This window comes from Alligator sinensis, unplaced genomic scaffold (assembly GCF_000455745.1).
Source record: "Alligator sinensis unplaced genomic scaffold, ASM45574v1 scaffold123_2, whole genome shotgun sequence".
In the NCBI taxonomy this organism is placed as follows: domain Eukaryota; kingdom Metazoa; phylum Chordata; order Crocodylia; family Alligatoridae; genus Alligator; species Alligator sinensis.
Genome location: NW_005841917.1, coordinates 927947 through 946688, shown reverse-complemented (window position 1 = coordinate 946688; position 18742 = coordinate 927947). Strand labels below are relative to the sequence as shown.

Here is an 18742-nt window from a genome sequence, read left to right as displayed (position 1 = left end):
TTACATTATATTACATTACATTATCTCTTTTGACAGTGTTTATAACTTGAGGTAGCAGCTAAAATGCTATCTTTTCATCTGACGAAGTAAAATTCAGAATATGCCAAGAATGTCGGTGTCTCAGCAAGAAGAGCTGAGAAGGTCAAACATACCATGACAGTTCTCCCACCCATTTCCCATGTTCAGAGAATCAGAGTGTCTCCATCCTAACCCTCACCCACTAGAAATCAACTGTGTTGTAGAAAGTTTTGTAGTATACAGATGTTTATCCTGATTCATAGTTTTGGTGAAACTGGTTTTAACACGCATCCTGTTTTGAAAATATTTCATAGAGCACAGCAAGGCTAGGGGTGATCCACAGGGGTACAGTTGCAGCACTGTTTGGCTTTGCCACTTATGAGCTCTTAGTGAGGGGTCTGTCCAGAGACCATGCTTGCACCCAGCTCCGGAGCCCAGGGGGCGAGTGTCCCTGCTGTGCCATTCATCCCCTCATTTCCATTGATGCTGAATTCAGCAGGGAGGGGGAGAAAAAAAAGGATGCACAGCAGGATGCCCCAATCAGATGGTGAGCTCAGAGCTCACTACTTATGTGGAGCTCCAGCAGGAGCCTATGCTGAACAGGCAGAGAGCTCAGAGCTCACTGTGCATGTGTGACAGCCAAAGTTAGGAGCAGGATTGCAGCCCCATACAAAACATTCTTACCCCAGTTCCTGGATCAACTACTGAGCAGGGGCACGTTATTTACATGGTTCATGATTGGGGCACCTAATTGGATGCTTCTAACAGAGGTCTGATCTTTAGACAGCATTGAGCACCAAACCTTGGGTGGGTAGCCCTCTCACAGATGACTCAAATTAGACATGCAAAATCACTAGTCACCTTAATGTCTCTGACATGGCTGGAAAAAAGAGCCAGTCGGGAATTTTCCTACACAATAGAGTTTCATCAGAAAATGCCAGTTACCAAAACCTAAATATTTGGCAGAAATGTGTTTCAATAAGTTTTACCCAAAATGCAAGCAGCAATGCATCAGACACCTGCCTAGGCCCTGGTGTAACAAGAAGCCTCTTCTTGCCTGCACCCCATATTTTGTGCGTTTCTTTTTCCTTCTGAGTATTGGCAGAGACCTAGCACACCCATTGTATGGGTGTGCCAAGGCTCAGAGCAAGCCAGAAAGCTGAAGTGGCTTTTCTGTAGGAGGAAATCTACAAACTACATCTACATATCAATTGAGCTAAGCCTCACTAAAGAAAACAAAAGAACTAAAATATCCACTTCAAAGACTGTAAATATATCCTGCTGCTAACCTAACTCACTTACTGTCCCCAGTAGCCTTTGCTCCTCACCAGTGGCGATGCGTATGGGGTGCACAGGGGTGCACATGCACCCCCTGGAGCGCCAGTGCACCCCCTGACTAGCCGCACTCACCACTTAGGTGATGCGCGGGAGGGGGGCAGGCAGAAGTGCTGGTACCCCCCTTGCAAATGCTGGCCAGGGAGTGGAGCGCAACTGCACTCCCAGAAGCAGCTGCAGCTGGAGCGAGCGGCTGCAGCCACTCCCAGAAGCAGCCACAGCCACTTCGGGAAGCAGCTGCAGTGATCAGCTGCAGCAATTGGCTGCTTCGCAATCCCACCTGGTCAGCAGGATCAGCCACAGCGGACGCCTCCCAGTCAGCGGGATCAGACATGGGGGGACCCCCCCCCAATCACTGAGTGGTTGCTGGGGGGGCACATGCCTGCCCTAGCTAAGGCAGAACCAGTTGCCCATGATTTTCACTACCTCACATTGCATTTTTATATATTTCTCACAGTGCATTTTTATATGTCATCTGTCTCATCTTTACCATGACATGTACTCCCTGTAGAATAAAGTTACACCCTGGACTATTGTTAAAAACTGCATTGAAATTGTAATTGTAAAGTGATAAAATCTGCTATATTGGGCTGGTCCCTTGAGTGAACACGAGTATGTATGATGATCAGTAGGTAGTTAAATGATAAAGCAAGAACCTCTGGCTGTTAATTGACAATAGCCTAGCCAGAGGAACTTACCATTACAAAACTCTACTCTACAAGCCATTTTAAGCTAATCAAGCCAAGGAACTGATTCCTGGAACTGAGAACCCACCCTACGGACTATTCCTGTAACCCATGACAATATAGCCATTGAGTCAATCAAGTCAAGGGTGGACTTCCAAAACTGCACATCCTGGCAGGCAGAGACCCCTGTCACTGACAGCTGTCATGCACTACTCAAGACCCACATGGGACAGTGACCTCCAGACTGGGCAGCCAAGATAATGCTGAGGGATTACACAAGTCTGTCAGAAAGGGATAAAAGGCAGTGAAGTGTGACCCTCACCGGCATCCTCTCATCCACCACCTGACCTACCGAGACAGAAGGACAAGCAGGTGACCCCCTTCTGGAGAAGATATCGCCTTGGAGGAAGCTGACCATTGACAGCAGATATGCAGGGCCTTGGATAGGTAGATATACTGACACCAGTGCTCTCACAATCACTACAGCAGCTACTATACACTATACTACATGGGTTTGAATGACATGGGTTCGAATGAGTGAGTGTATATGTGCGTATGTGTTAAGGTGACCAGTACCCCTCATAACTCAAAGTTTGAATTTATGATTTTATTGGTAACATCACATCCCATCCAATAAATTAGAATTTATGATGATCCCAAGAGTTGGTTCTTTGTAGCCAACACTAGCTGTCTTATGCTGAAATCTTCCCTCTGACTAGGATAGCCCATCTACAGTCCTGCCCCTGGAGCTGAGGACCAGAGAGCTCTCAGGCTCCCAGTTCTGAAGTAAAGAGCCAGAGCTCACTGGGTTTTAAGGTTCCCTAGCAGGCAACCAGAAACCTAGCAACCCTGTTAACCCCATCTGAAGCCAAGTCTGGCATGGTTTCTACGTTTCCCATTGCATGGCAGCCAAGACTGAAGAAATCTGCAGCCACCTAGAGAGTCCCCAGAGCTGGGGACAGGCATTTTAGAAAAAGCAAACCCAAATGGTTCAACAGCAATCCTGAGTTTTGATTAACTCTATTAGGCACCAAATATCTTGATGTAAATTGCCCAAGCAACTGTAATAACACAGTGTATTTTAGAGTGGGAGCTTTTTAAATATGTCACTCCATTAGCTCACAGCAAGTATTTCCCTCTCTCTTCCTGCTCCCAGGTGCCTCTGGGATTTGTAGTCCACAGTTGCAGCCATCAGTAAGTTTGAGCAGGGGAAGGGGTGTTTAACTCCCCTCCCTGGCCGCAGACCCCAGATGGAGTTTGCTTGGGGTGGGGGGCATTCCCTCACCCCTTGTCAGCCAGCCCTCACTGCTCCAGCTAGGGAACAGAGGGGTGCGGCAAGCCCTGCTTTCTGGAGCAGACAGTACAGCCCAGCCCAGGGCTGCAAAGCGCGCTGGAATGCTGGGGGACTGTAATTAACTTGAGCATCTTAGTTCCACAGCCTCACAACACTACAGCCCTAATCCCCCATTATTACAACACTACAGACCCAGTCCCTCCCCCGCCTCATAATTAAGGTAAAGGTAGAATATTTTAATTGCTATTTAAACAGCCACTCCCAAGTTACCATAGCAATAAGCAAACTAAGGCAACACCCAATACAGCTGCTTCTGGTAATTCCTGTTTGCCAGTTCTTCAAGTATTAAGTTCAATAAAGCATGAAGTGAATGAGTCTAACAGAAACAAAAGGGTTGCAGTTACATGAAACTACTTAGACATTTTCACAAAATTCAATGTCTTCTGTAAAACTTTGATACAAAGCAGGAGAAATGTCTGTAAATGAAAATGCTATCAAAACGCAATTCTTTCACGTGTTCTCATTTATTTTTAGTCTAACATCCATTGTGTCTTAGCAAACTGGTTTAGGTGTGACAGAAAGTTGAATTGCAAATGTCTTCTTTCAGTATGTCCAAGGGAACATCTTTTTACTTCCTCTTTTTGTGTTCTCTCCAGGCTAAGTCTTTTTGTAGTGAACAATACATCATAACCTTCAGTTATTTACCTAAATGATAGGTAACAAATGATAGTACAAGCATATATGTCTAGATTCCCGAAAAACCCAGCTCTCTGAAACAATTTCAAATTTGGTCACTATTAACCTCCAAGAGAGCTTCTTAGTAGTTAATGGGAAGAATGATTTGCATGTAGAGCTCTGAATTCCTTTATTCAGTAGAAGAAATGGTGCATATATTAGAGAACCTGTCCGACTGCAGTTGAGAGGCCGGGAAACTTTAAACATAAATGCATAGCCAAAAATGTGGTTGAACTATCACAGCTAATAGTATCAATTATCAAAAAGCATTGGCAACAGGATGTAATTCTCTGCTGCACATCCAGCTCTCTTAGATCCTCATATTGAGAGAACCACCCAGCTAAGCTTTAAAATGATGACTGGCCTTAAATAAATCTGCAATGAAAGTGCTGTTTATTTTGTAGGTTGAGCCAGGATAATAAGGGCAAAGGAACTGGAGCAATTTCTTCATTGTACACAGTTGAAAAGCACTGTCTGTGCTGACCACAGAAATATTGCACATGTCAATTAAGAAGTTTTTAAGAACGCGAACTAGACAGTTTTATTAATTTTTAGAACTGCAGTTTTATTAGTTTGAAGAAAGAAATTGCCTCTAACAAGCTAGTAATAAGCCTAAATAGCATTTTAAAAAGGTATTACTTTTCATGCTTTTGCAGTGCTTAGTTTTCCCACAAAAACAACAAATGTAAAAAGTAGCATTAGAAAAAATTATAGAAGGTAAAGGTTCATACAGGCTGAGACCTTAGAGATATTGTATGGGGCTCCACAAATACATAAGAACGGGAATATTCCCAAATTTGTCTGAAATTAATCTGTTTCGCACTGTCACCCACCCCATCCTCCCTTCCAACTTTAAAAGTAGAACAAATAAAACAGAAAAAGATACAGGATTCCAAAGTCTCAGTTTCTTTCATAGTTCTAATCCAAATATTGTCACCTAACTGCAATTTGTCACAATCATCATACCTGCTATAGTAAAAATAATACTAGTCAGGACTTACACATTGAGGTGGAAAATCTGAAGTGTAAAGACACAATGACAGATTGAAAGAAAATAATGAAATCTTATTGGGGGCATCTATAATGTGTGCTTTACTGCAGTGAGCTAATTAGCTCTGCAGTAGAGCATCACCATCTACATGTGCAGTCCTATTAGACTGGAGTAAATGAATTAACTCCACTGTAGGATAGTACTGCCTGACACAAGTACTATCCTATGGTGGAGTTTAGTGCACTGTAATGCACGTGTAGATGGTGACTGGGGCTGGTTGGGGCACAAGGACACTACAGTGCAAGGCTGCCTGCTGGCTAGCCCTGCACTGTAGCACCTTTGTGCCACAGCCAGCCCCTCCACGGCATGTTGAGCTGGGGCAGAGTAGCTTTGGGCTGGCAGGCTGACACCCTGAATACCCTGCCAGCTGGGGCTGCACTGCCCTGGCTCAATGAGCTGCACACTAATAAGAACTGTATCCACAAGCAATAAACTCTGGTGTGAACTGCACTGGAGTTTATTCAGTTGCACTAATAGTATGTATAGATGGTCCTAATAGCATTGAGGTCCTCACCTACGCTCATGACCCCTACTCAACTATATATTATTATTATTAAAAGCTAAATGTGTATTTTGTGATTTGCCCTGGGACACTGGCATCTGTAAAATGAGTCAATCATCAGTTGACTTTGCTTTTTATAAAAGTTTTTATACTTGCGATAAAAAGGCTGGTGCATGGGATAGTTATCTGCACTCAGTAATTCAAACCTCAGTGTTGTTAGCTTGTTAAGTCAAAGCAGCATTCTCTCCAATAAAAATAAAGTCCAAGTTTCAGAGGTTCTGTAGATGCAGTTAAATCTCCCATTCACTCAACCAAATTTAAATGACAAAATACTCTCCTTTCTCTTTCCTGCTGCTGGTTTCTCTCTCTGGCTCTCCAGAAAGCAGGTAGTTGCTGCCAAATAGTCTCATGAATATTCCCCTCAGGGAACACCTATTGACTGGTTAGGCTGGCTGTTAGGTTGCAAGCAGTCTGAGCATCAGCTGTCTATTTTTTTCAGTAATCCCAACAGCCACAATATATGATAGGAATTTAAAATCCTCCTTCCTGAGGTTCATAAAGCATTCATCTTGCCTCCTAAAAAGGCTTACCCAGTTGAAATATGATAGCCAGACACCTCTCCAGATCAGAAAATATGAAATTATCCCCAACCTCAAATTCCCTTTTTGACCATATTAGTCACTAGAAGCTCTCCACAAAGTATTAACAAAATACTGGGCGTGAATACATGAGATTTGTATTAGCAAGTACTAAATGCATTGTATTAGCAAGTATTAAATAAATGCACAGTAACCATAGTTACTGCGCAGTAGCACCAGTCTTTTTGGTGACAATTCTGCGCAGCAGCCTAATAATACTGCTCAGTAGCTTATTAGCACTGTCTGTGCTGTGCCGCAGTACCACACAGAATTTTTCAGCTATTGTGCAGCCAGCATCTCATGTAGACATGCCCACTGACCATTGAAATCCTGCCTATACATGGCTCCTTGAGAAGTCCAAAGCACTTTGCAGACAGAGGGGCAGATTGTTAACTCCCCATTCTAATTACACAAAGCAGGTAAAAAACTGGCTATTTAATTAGGTGGGATATCTCATTGTGCCAAATGCTACTGATTCATCATAGCACCTGATTGCCCTGACATACAGGATGCACTCCACAAAGAGACAATGCTTAAGTGTTAGTTGATACCAGCTGTTATCCGCCTTGCAAATGGCCCTTTAAGGTTATAAACAGCCAAATAAACGGTAGAGGAGCAACTCTGAGCTGGTCCCTGATTCTGGGAGCTACAAAGCCTTCCATATCCCATAACTTCCAGCACAAGGCAAAACACAGCTCAGATGCATCTCAGATGTGAACCCAGCGTCTACTGGCATAATTCATAAAGCCCTAAAATCCAGTCTTCCCTGAGTTTGAAATTATTCTAGGAATGCAAAATAGACTTACTGAAGTGCAGGAATGAAAAATATTGGGTGCATGTGAAAGGGAAGATGGGATTTGGATAATGGAATTATGTAAATTGGAATGTGATTAACATAGTAGGGTTAACACACTGTCTCCTAGGTAAGAATAACATTTCCTTGTAGCTCTGATAATGCTTTAGTGGTGCCACCTGAGGGAGTATCCCAAAAGGTAGTAACATTGAAATAAGGGTTTAAGTAGACGTGTCTTTATGTCATTCTAAATAGCTTGCTCACCCAGCTAACTGTTCAGGTAGATGAGCTGCACCTATATTTGTATAATGAATCACCCACACACCAGTGAAATCTGGCCTTCTCCGAATAGAAGCCAGTAATGATTCTGGGCCAGGAACAATACCCTAATTTATAAATGAAGCAAGTCACATTCCCATTAGCTTAACTTCACTGTGCAATATATTAGCTTTGGAACCGTGGGATACATCTGGGTCAAGTTGTGAGCTCCATTTTGAACTATAAACTACTTATTGTGTGCTGAAATCATGACTACCATGACTCAAAGAAATATTCCAGTCAGCTACGCTTGCTAGGAAAGGTTCTTGGTGGTCAATGAAAGAGAGTCTTTGAGAAACCATCAAGACAGAACTCTTGAGCCTTCACTTACTGACCCATCTTCATGGAAAAATGTACACAGGAACTCATTGGATGATGAGGGGGAAGATAAACTCACCACTGAAGTAGATGGGAAAAGGAGACAAAACTAAACTATACTTAATAAGGTCATTTTCTGTAAGGAAGGTCATCCACTGGCACAGTGGTGCTCAACTTTTTGGCCCTGTGGGCCAGAGGAGCAGTGCAGGGCTAGGCCACAGGTTAAACCACACCCTTCATGCCAGGATCAGGCCTGCACACCTGGTTTGGGCCCTGCATGGTCTTGTCTGGCCCCCAAGTGCCAGGATTTGGGCCCTGGGACCCTGTTCTGCCTCTGCGCGGCCCCCACATGCCAGGATTGGTGTGCAAAGGCAGTGTGCTGCCCCCATGCAGTCCCACATGCCAGGATCAGGTTCTTGGGCCCCGTGCTGCATCCTCCCAACCCCACGTGCCAGGATAGAGTCCCCATGCTCTGGAATGAGGCGTCTCTGAGTGATTTCTGAACAACACGATCTGCACAGAATCCTCCCAGGCACACGCAGTGTGGCCCACTAAGACTTAATAAATAATCTTCTCAAGAAGCTTAATCCCCCTTGAAAATTTCAAATCACTCTGAAGTGCCTATCACAAGCAATCTCACAGATGTGCTGAGAGAGACTAAATAAGAAAATGAATCATTCTTTACGTTCCTTACGTTGCTGCTCCTAGGCTTGAGACTTTTTCTCTTAGTATACAAGTTGAGCAATGTGGGCAATATACGTTGAAAAAACCAAGTCGTTGAGGTTACAACATCCTTCCCAACATGACATGGTCTATTAAATGATATAACAGTTGCACTCAAGGACCTGGAGGATGTCTGGCAGAGTTGCCCACTGTTCAGTATACCAGAGGACTTGAAGGTAGGTCAGTTCAGCCATATCTTTCAGCACACACCAACACTTCCACCAAGTGAAACAGGGCAATATTAAAAACTGATTCTAGAACTCTGCCTTTATCTAAGAATATTCAGAGGACAGTATTTCATGCTTGCATTCTCTTCTGTCATTTTATGTCAGGTAACATCATATGTAGACAGTGGGAAACAATTTCTTTCAAGCTTATCAAAATCCTTTTTTGTAGTAGTAGTAATAGTAGTAGTAATCAACATGCCTAAATGAACAGAGTATTTTAAATCCCATCTATCCTTTTGCTGTACTGTTTGAAAAATGTATGCACTGTATATTTGGTGTTCATTTAGGCTGCAGGTAATACAGACTGAGGGAAGGATTCACCAGAGTGAACTGGGTGATGTTTCATGATTTAAGACAGGAGGCCAGCTCCTTAGCAAGTATAAATGACACCTGTGCTAATTATAGCCAATGAGTGTTCAGGTCACCCTGCACTAAAGCTATGAAAAAAAAATTTGGGGGGGTCTCAGTTTCCCCTATTGAAGCTATTCCACCCTCCATGGAATACTTAAACAAATATTATGACAGAGAAAGAACAAGAAAGAGAGAGACTCATCTAGGAGATGGAACACTAGATTCCTATCATTGTTACAGATCATATATACCATATTCACCCAAATCCAAGATAACTTTGAATTTAAGGTGACCCTCCCCCCTCAATAATTAGATCCTATACATGGAAAATTACAAATCTGTTATAATTTTCCATGAATAAATCCTAATTAGTGGAAGGTTGTCTTAAATTTGTCTTTCTCACTGCTATGGCAGTGAAAGCAGCAGTGGGGGGAAGGGGCGGACCCCTGCACTTTGTTCCCCAGCTCCTTGCCCCCCTCCATCCCCTACCTGCTCCCCCTTGCTTGTGCCTGCCCCCCTCCTCCACTCCCTGTCCATCTGCTTGCCCTTACTTTCTGCTGCAGCACCTCCAGGGCAGTCAGCAGTAGTGTAGCCCCAGCCCCAGGCCCTGCTTCCCGCACACCTCACATGGGAGAGGTACTTCCTCCCAAACATCCCCTTCACAGACACAACAGAATGGGTATCTCTTGTTCTTTAGCCATCACTTGGAACTTCTGTTGCTCACTTTTTTACAATGACTGCCTTTTCACATGCCAGGGCACATGTTTGGCTTGTAGGATCATATAGCAAAGTAGAAGTCAAGATGTTGTGCTGTAGTATGAAGATGTACCACCTAATGGGCCCAGTACGATTCACAGAGTTGCAAACCACTTACTTTAGGGACTACAATTTAGCAACCACACACAGGAGTAGGGTGGCCATCATACAGGACATTCCCGTTTTCTGCTACTCTGCCCTCTATTGATACGAAACCTAGTGCCTTTATGTCAAGAGAAAAATAGAGGACATAAAGGCATCGGGTTTCATATCAACAGAGGACAGAGGACAACCAGACTGTCCTCTATGATGGTCACCCTACACAGGAGCTTACTGGACAGAATAAGGGAAACATGTTAGAGACTTGGGAAAACCAAATCAAAGCTCCAACAATGTTAAATAAGACTCCCTGCCCTTACTGCCAACCAAAGTGCCCCAGCAATAGTCACAAACCCAACCCCCTTCTCCTTCTCCCTTAGCTGCAAGTGGCTGATGCAGTGTTTATCCCGTAACTTCCTCTTCTTCTTATGCCCTATTCACAGTTCACTGTCTAGGTTAGGAGAGCCTAAATGTGGGGCAGTCTGCCCCCTCACTACAGTTCCAGGTGCTGTACCACCAATCCCAGCTGCCAAATGGTCATTGGTCTGGTACTGGCACTCAGAGTCCCTCAGTTGTTCTTGGCCATTTTATCCCAAGCAATCTTAGCTCCTCCAAACTGTTCCATGCCTAGCCATCTGGTATCCACTTGTCATCTCAAAACTGCTTCTTTTGTTGCAACTCTACTTACCAGTTCTGCAGCAAGTCTGGCCATCCCCTCAGCGCTCTACTGCAGCATCTCAGCTCCTCAGAAAGGAGTCGAGAGCATGTAGGACCCCCCCGCTCTGCCACAAAAGAAAGACTCCTGAATGGTAGACTCGTCTTTCCTTCTCCTTACTTTACCCATGCTCCTTTACCCCACCATGTGAGACTGCAGTCATTTTAAGGTGTGATGCTTTGCCTAAGTCACATTTGACATAGTTCTCTTTTCCATTTATTTTCAGATATGGATAACAGAATTTTATAAACCCAACTTCAAAATGTAACTTTATGTTAATGAAAACGCCCTAAATTGTCAAATAACCAACATGCAAATGAGGTCTGGCTCCCAGCTCCCCAGAGATGCTGACAGAGGGCTCCTTTGCCCTGTAGGACTTCTGCCTGTCTGGTGGTCTCAGGGAGCTCTGGCCACTCCTCTCTGTTCTCCAACAGGTGTCAAGAGTTAGGTCCCTAACCTTTCAAAGCTCTAAGCAATAGGCTTTATATACAACTATTTATACAAACTGAGACACCGTCACTGGCAACAGGAAAGACAGAAAGTAGCCCCCAACCCCAGCATGTAAGTTAGGACATATTCCAGAATATTCCGGAGAGAAGTGGACTCAAGTCTAGACAGACAGAAGAGAGGATTGTGGCTGCCTGCTGTAAGCGCTGGTTATTAGGTAAATGAGACAATAGTATCCTTATTTTTGTGAATGTAGCCCGAAACTTTATTCCAGCAAAACAATTGGAGACATTTGTCCTGAAGTTTGCAAATCATTTGGGGAGGATCAAAGGTGCAATTTTTGGTGAATATAAGTATCCACTAAAAAAAAAAAAAAAAAAAGACAATCTACTCAGTATCTCACGTAAATAGACTCTAATGCCAATTACCAAATCTTATTACTGCTTTGACACTGTTGGAAAATCATCAGCTCTGAAATGTGGCATTCTCTTGTTTTGACCTCAGTATATTTATACAGTAGGGCCACCTATATGCTTTGCTACCTTACTTCAAGCTGTTAAATAGCAAAATCCATATCTTTCCAAATGTTGTAGCCTTTCTAAACAATCTCTCTTAAGTACTTCAATATAATTGGGTGTTTTTTCCTACAAAAAAGGCTGTTTAATTTCCCTCCAACATTTTTTTCCTTGGCTGGGGATTAGTATTCATAACCGAGTAACATACGCAGCCCCTTCCATTTTCTTTTGGAATGTACTCAATATATTCTTTGAAACCTGATGATCTCTTGCTCTGTGGGATACATATGCAAGAAATATAGCAATAAATAGGAGGCTCACAACCAGAGTTAAGCAAAGCATATAGGCAGCCCCACTGTATAAATATATTGAGGTCCAAACAAGAGAATGCCACATTTCAGAGTCGATGATTTTCCAACAGTTTATTTTGATATAGGTAAATATTAACTGGAATAGGATGTAACTGCTCCTTTAAGAAAACCAGGAAAAGCCTCCTGGCTAGGACCACTCACCCAGATTTTCCTGGAACAATTCTTCTAGGACAGGTGACATGGTCACCACGGTGGGGGAAGTGATCACAGATAAGCAGTCTGGAATTCATACTAAAGCATATGCTAGTCAGCTGTTTGTACCGTCTTGGGATTTCTGGTCATTTTCAGGTTTACATACACATGGAGGACAATTAAAATGTATCCGAGTAGGATTGTACATGTTAATCATCTAGATGTCTCAAGGTACAGGTATACAGAAAAAAAAAGTTGTTCTTATGTTACTGACTGCTACTGAGTGCAGTTTGGGAAGAGATTCAGTCAACATGCATGAAATCAAGACTTGGAAAGCTCAGAGACTCACTGAAATAAGGTCAAGAGTTCAGAAATGAATGTTTAACGCTAGGCACACTGAACTATCTGAAGTGATTTGATTTTCAAAAGTGAATACTCAGGAGCTCCCATGGATTTCAGGTGCTTAATTGTGGCTTTAGGAGTCTAAATTTTAGGCATTTCCAAAAACATGGTTTTTGAGTGAATGCAGTGTGAACATATGCTGCAATATCTATAAGATATAGCTCTGTGTCTTATGACAGCCATACAGGAGCAAAATAAAATGCTTATATGTAATATATTTCTCTCTCATTTTGATTACTTACCAATCTATGCATAAAGGTCTTAATAAACACTGATATGGATTTACAAATTGTTGACCATTTTAAATGCTTAGCTTGCTTTCTTATTCTATACCTAATAAGCAGTTAATAAATAAAATGTAATTTCTCATTGTACTACTGTAGTACATTCCTAAGAAACATAGTAATTACACATCAACTGAGATCATGACCTTGTCTCTGCTGATTCTTTTCCCTAAATACATTTTGCAAAATGTTGGGAAAGCTAAAAAATAAATATTGATGTATTGAAGCACATGGTGATATTTGCTTTTGAATAAACTTAGCATGAAGATATTTGGAAATCCCTTTTCAATAATGAGTATCTGAAAATATAGTCAATTTGAGAGAGAGAAAAAGAAGTGATGGATTTTTTTTCCCTATCTACATAGATTAACGGATCCCTCTCACCAGTGACAATTGTTCTATGTTCATTATAAAAAACCATCTACAGAGCAAAATGTATCAAGGATACAACAAATGGCATATATTAAAGTTTTAACACATAATTAGGATGACCATGTTTCCTAAGTCTCAAAACAGGACAACTTGAAAAGAGTGTGTGTGTGTGGGGGGGGGAGTTTACCCTAGCGCTTCCTTTTCAACGGTTCGCTGGCATTCTGCAGTACTCTGCCCCACTCCACCCTGTAAGTCTCCACTATGTTTAGCTGTATCCAAGCTATGGTCTTAGGTGAGTGGCTGGAGAGCAGAGTGTTGTGGGATGTTGAAGGATTAGCAGTTGCCCTATCACAGTTCCAGCTAGAGAGCACTGCCACTGCTGCATTCCAGCTGAAAATGGGACAAAAGCATTCATTCCACCAAACCAATTGGATCCCAAGGACACTTATTTAAAATGGGACGTCTGGGGGAAAAACAGGATGTATGGTCACCCTATATATCATGCCCATGGCAGGATCACAATAAATCATCCTTCGAAAGATATCTTCCATACTCTGGAAATTGTTCAGTATAAATACTGCAGCAAAGCAAATTATTCTAGCATTTTTCTGACCGCTGTACTGTACTATATGTATATCAGAAATATAAAACGATGGATTTTTATGCTGTGCCTAAAACAAGTATTTATAGAGTTACTTTACTACATAGAACATTAAGAGGACTCAATTTTAAATACTTTTTAAATAGGTTTTTAAAGTTTCTAAATAACCTGATAACTTCAAGGGCCTGTATGATGTTTCATTAAAAATGTTCCTATTTGTTTTAGATTGTTAAAAAAACCCATATCGTTGCTCGGCATTAGACTACCATATACGGAGTAAATGATTGTTTAATCACTACATTGATGGAAACCTGGAGTTCTGAATCATCATTTTAGTTTCTCAAAGAAATGAAAGAGCTGTGATCCAAGCTATAACTTTCAGCCAATCACATAAAGACAAATCAGCCTTCAGGCAAATCAGGAGTCTTGATTTAAGCTTACCTGGACTTGGCTCTTTGCCCAGTTGTAAAAATCTCTGTTAAAAACACTGTAAAATTCATATTAGCATGTTTCCATTTTTGCACATTGTCATTGCTATGAAAGACTGAATATCAAATAGGCTGCTGATTAAAACTAATTGATCCTGAAAATGTTTTTCTTTATTAAAAAAAGGGGAAGTTTAGCTCCCTGGGGATACTATTCAAATACAGAGCTCGTGGGTGGAGTTGAGGTGTGCCAAGGTACATAAGTAGGCATTATGAGCCCTACAGGTTCACACTGAAACTTGGAACACTTTCATAGCTCTTCAGACAGGTGGGAGAGAAAACAAGGTAAGGCTGTGAGCACTGGCTTAGAAATGCACCTGTTAGAATCCTGTGAGCTTTACGTTCAGGTTACTTATTACTGTGGCAGGTAACAGACAGAAAGAAAGGAACGGAGCAACTTACAGTTGAGCTCACCATGGGGGAATAGATGGAATAATGCTGTCTCTTCATGTTAAAAGAATTAGAATGATTTTTTTTAACAGCTTAGAATGACTATACCTAGCTTTGCACAGATGCCGCTTTAGGTGTAGTGCTTCTTGGCCTTTACTTTCAGTTCTGCATCATCCTGAGATTTGTTTGTTCTTGCTTTTCCTGGTTGGCCGGCACCCCCTTGTTCTTTTTAAAGGAGACCTTCATCTGTACTGATCTGATTAAACTATCTTTAGAATCTCCAGTGGGCTTCTAAGCAAGACTCATTCAAACCTCGTCCTTTCAGAGAACAATTTTTTTTTTTAATGTAAAGGTCAGTGTATGTCCAAAACCTGGTACTGCATTTTGCATGTCTCTGAAGCTGTGATTACATAGATAGTCAGGGTCTACTGAGCATTACAACAGCAAAGAATGCTGTACCATTTATTCAACCTGAGGAAAGCAAGTCCTCCCAGGACTTCTGGCAAAGCAAGGCTGAATGGTATCACATTTCCACTTTTCTAACCTGCGTTTTAAAAGGTGCTTATGCACCCGCGTTGATGTTCCTATGCTTTAGAATGTCTGCTTACCTTAAGCTTTTCTGTGTACCTCTTAGCTCAGTATCCTAGCATCCAGTGACAAGTGAATGAGAAAGTTGGATCATGCTAAGTGAATTCACTGGCAGAATCATTTCATTTAGAAAATTGAGAAACATGTCATCTAACATGACCTGCTTCATTCTCACTTGTACAATTGGGCAAAGGAAGAGATTTCAGTAGCAAAGCATCCCTGGAAGTGATACATTGCATTTCTAAACCAATCCTCAGTATTCTAAATGAAACCATTATTTCTTGAAAACTGTATTATTGTGTGGCTTTAAGGGAAAGATTTAGAGAACAATATTAGAATTCAAGACTTATTTTGAAGGCTTTGGCAAGTAACTCCCTTTAACTCCATTGTTTCATTTGCAAAACTGAGGAAATGACCTCCTCAATCTAACTTCCCTGAACAAAACACTTGGGAAGTGCTTAATTTTTGCAGTGATGGATTTTATAGAAAGGTCTCAGAAACACTTATTATTATTTGCAAAAGCCTTTATATTCTAACATGATGGGTATTATAGAAAATGCTGAACTTTCATTGTTTCATTGAGCTAATTCAGTATTTGTAGTACTGTCAAGAAAAACAGGACAGGGAGTAAAAGAGAGATATAGCATCAAAGTGGGTCTCTAGGCTGACTACATCTAGATGAGATAAGCTTATTTAAAACTGGCAACAAGTAACTTAAAACAAAATTATACCAGTTCCTGAGATATTAAAAAATATTTGCTAAACCAGTCTGACTATTCATTACATTTTTAGGAACACAATCTACCTATAGCAGTTCATTCCAGCAGTGACCCTGCCCTGATATATTTTTATGACTTAACTGTAGACTTAGAGCTTATATGTAGCACCCTCCTAAACAATTATCCAGTTAGGAGTGTGAAAAATGGCAGCATTATAAATGTCAATTATCTTTTTCAGCACTAGTCATGGAGAAGAATTATATTTCAATGTTCCTGCTGCTTGTTGCTGTTGCCTATACCCTTGCTAAAGATTTTGGGGCTAAGGACAAAAAGGACACAAATGAGTATAAACCAAAATTGCCTCAAACTCTCTCCAGAGGTAAAATGTTGTTCATTCTCACTGCCCTACTTCCATAAGAATCTTTAACCCTTTAATCTCCTAATATTTATTCCTCTTGCGTTATTAATAGTTCCTTGACACTCTGCTCTTTTCCTTTCAGCTACGTATATTTAAAAAAAAAACAGTCTCTTGCCACTTGAAATACACTTTCCTGATATTTTTTCTACAAGTCATTTTGTCTTCATTGCATTTAAATTCCCTTTTGGCAAGACATTCTCAAAGTAGTTCTCAGTAGCCTTTATGTTTACACTTGACCTATAAAATAGTCTTCTCATTGCCAACAACTTTGACAGTGACTCCTCTTTGTCATTTGCCTTTAGGTTGGGGTGATCAGCTGATCTGGACTCAGACTTATGAAGAAGCCTTGTTTAGAGCCAAGTCTGGGTAAATCAACTTTACCTATTCTTTTGATAGGTTTCAATGGCGCCATCTAGTGTGATATTTATATTTACATGAATAATAGCAAGAAAAGAGAAGTTGCCAGAACTTAGAAATGTGTCCATTTATTAACTGATTTTACAGTCTAAGATGTTTTTCCACATAAGTACTGGCTTTAAGATTGGTAATAGTAAAAATCTGAAATAAGACTTCTTCTGTTTCAGTAACAAACCCATATTGATTATTCATCATTTAGAGGACTGCCCACACAGTCAAGGTAAGTTTTGAGTAGAAACATCTTGCTTTACACCTTTATATTGCTAAAAAAACACCCATTTTTCTTCTAAAAACACCTCATTGAAATACTAGCAAGCAACCTGTGTTGCTTTCAGAATTGCAGACATTTTAATCTTGTGCAGTACAGGTTCAAATCATGATACATTAGCTTTCAATTTTGTGAGAATGATGCAAATTTAATCTAAGGCTGGGAATAAAGGTGTTGAGAAAGTGTTATTTCTAGAGATGGACTGAGCAAGATGCATGCAATTCTCACTCCTGATCAAAGTTACCATTTACAATAGGATGCAGACATGACAGTATAGAAATTTCAAGTTCTAAGAGATTTCTGCCATATTGGGGACATCTGTTTTCTCAAGATTTCCAGCCATATTCATACCAGATCCTTAATGCAATAAGTCATCTATATGATTAGTTCCTATTGCTCATGAAAAGCCCTACAGATTTCCTTGGAGATCTCTGTGCACCTAACGGACCATCCAAACAATTCAGTTTTGAGAACAGCCCTCAACCTGTAAAGTTGTAAACCAAACCAGAACTAACTTCAGTGTGTTTGGCTTAGACTCCTCTTAGGAGTGAGAATGGCCTGCATCTTTCTCAGTCCATATCTAGAAATAACACTTTCTCAACACCTTTATTCATATGCACAGTTAGAAAGAGTTTAGACTACAGGAACGCAGTTTTGTACCACTTGCCTTTGTTACTTAAGGTCTGTTCCAGCTACTGTTCACCCACACACTAAAAGAAAGGAACCTACAGCCTTTTCAGCTGGTCACTATAATTGTTTTCTAACTTGAATTCAGGGTTTGAACTACAAGGGAGCTCATGGGGGCTGAGCCCTGCCATAAGAGATGAGAGCTCTCCTGTAAGATTTGAAAATCATAACTTGATTTATAACTTGATTTTGGGGGGGGTCTCTGATTTTATTGGGGTATCGTGATGGGCCGCCTAATTTTTTTTGCAGACCCCTGCAAGAGTCAAAGTGTAATTTGAACCCTGCATTGGACTTGTATATTATAGCATGGAGAATCCACCAATCACTCCAGATCTGATTCTGTATTGTTTCTTGACAAAGATAAATGGTTAATTTCCTTCCTGGCTTTTGTTTTTTTTTAACAATCATTCACATTTATGTTCTAGCACTGAAGAAAGTATTTGCTGCACACAAAGAAATACAGAAATTAGCTGAAAAGTTTGTTCTTATTAATCTTGTTGTAAGTATTCAGCTACACTTCATTAAAGCTCTTTTATAACACTGTCTGGAAGCAATAAACTTCCATCTTTATAGTGTCTTGGATAAGGTTAATGTTTGGCATCACTTGCCAAGGGGAAATGACTATGCTGCAATAGGGATAGATTTAGCAATAAATCTTTACCTATTATAATAATATATAATGACTATAAAATATTTATACCAATAAAACAATTAATTATGAGATGCCTTGCAGTTATAGCATTGTTCTCTCATTAATGTATTCCTCACATATTAAAACATAATCTTTAAAATGAATTTTAATTTTATAGCCACCAAATTATGAACTGGAAATTAAACGTTCTGTTTATATTACCTATACAGCATGACTAACAGCACTCTTGATTTAAAACCTTATCATTTATTCCAGTATGAAACAACAGACAAGCATCTTTCACCTGATGGCCAGTATGTCCCTCGAATTATGTTTATTGGTGAGTACCTGACACTCTCAAAGAGGCTCAAGAATAATGCTATCTATTGTAAAGCTGCAGAGACTAGGCTCTGTAATGTGACAAAAACATAAAACCCTCAGCATTATTAATGGGAA

The 18742-nt window shown here is 40.8% G+C and overlaps 1 protein-coding gene across 1 annotated transcript in view; it reads left to right on the top strand.

The window, feature by feature from the left end:
• Positions 1-14335: 14335 nt before the first annotated feature.
• Positions 14336-18742, top strand: part of AGR2 (anterior gradient 2, protein disulphide isomerase family member) — a 7797-nt gene continuing 3390 nt past the window's right edge. The window contains exons 1-6 of the mRNA XM_006018921.2: positions 14336-14453; positions 16104-16244; positions 16586-16649; positions 16868-16920; positions 18081-18154; positions 18563-18626. Of these exons, the coding sequence (XP_006018983.1) occupies positions 16112-16244; positions 16586-16649; positions 16868-16920; positions 18081-18154; positions 18563-18626 (388 nt within the window). The 5' untranslated portion in view covers positions 14336-14453; positions 16104-16111. The remainder of the gene's footprint in view (positions 14454-16103; positions 16245-16585; positions 16650-16867; positions 16921-18080; positions 18155-18562; positions 18627-18742) is intronic.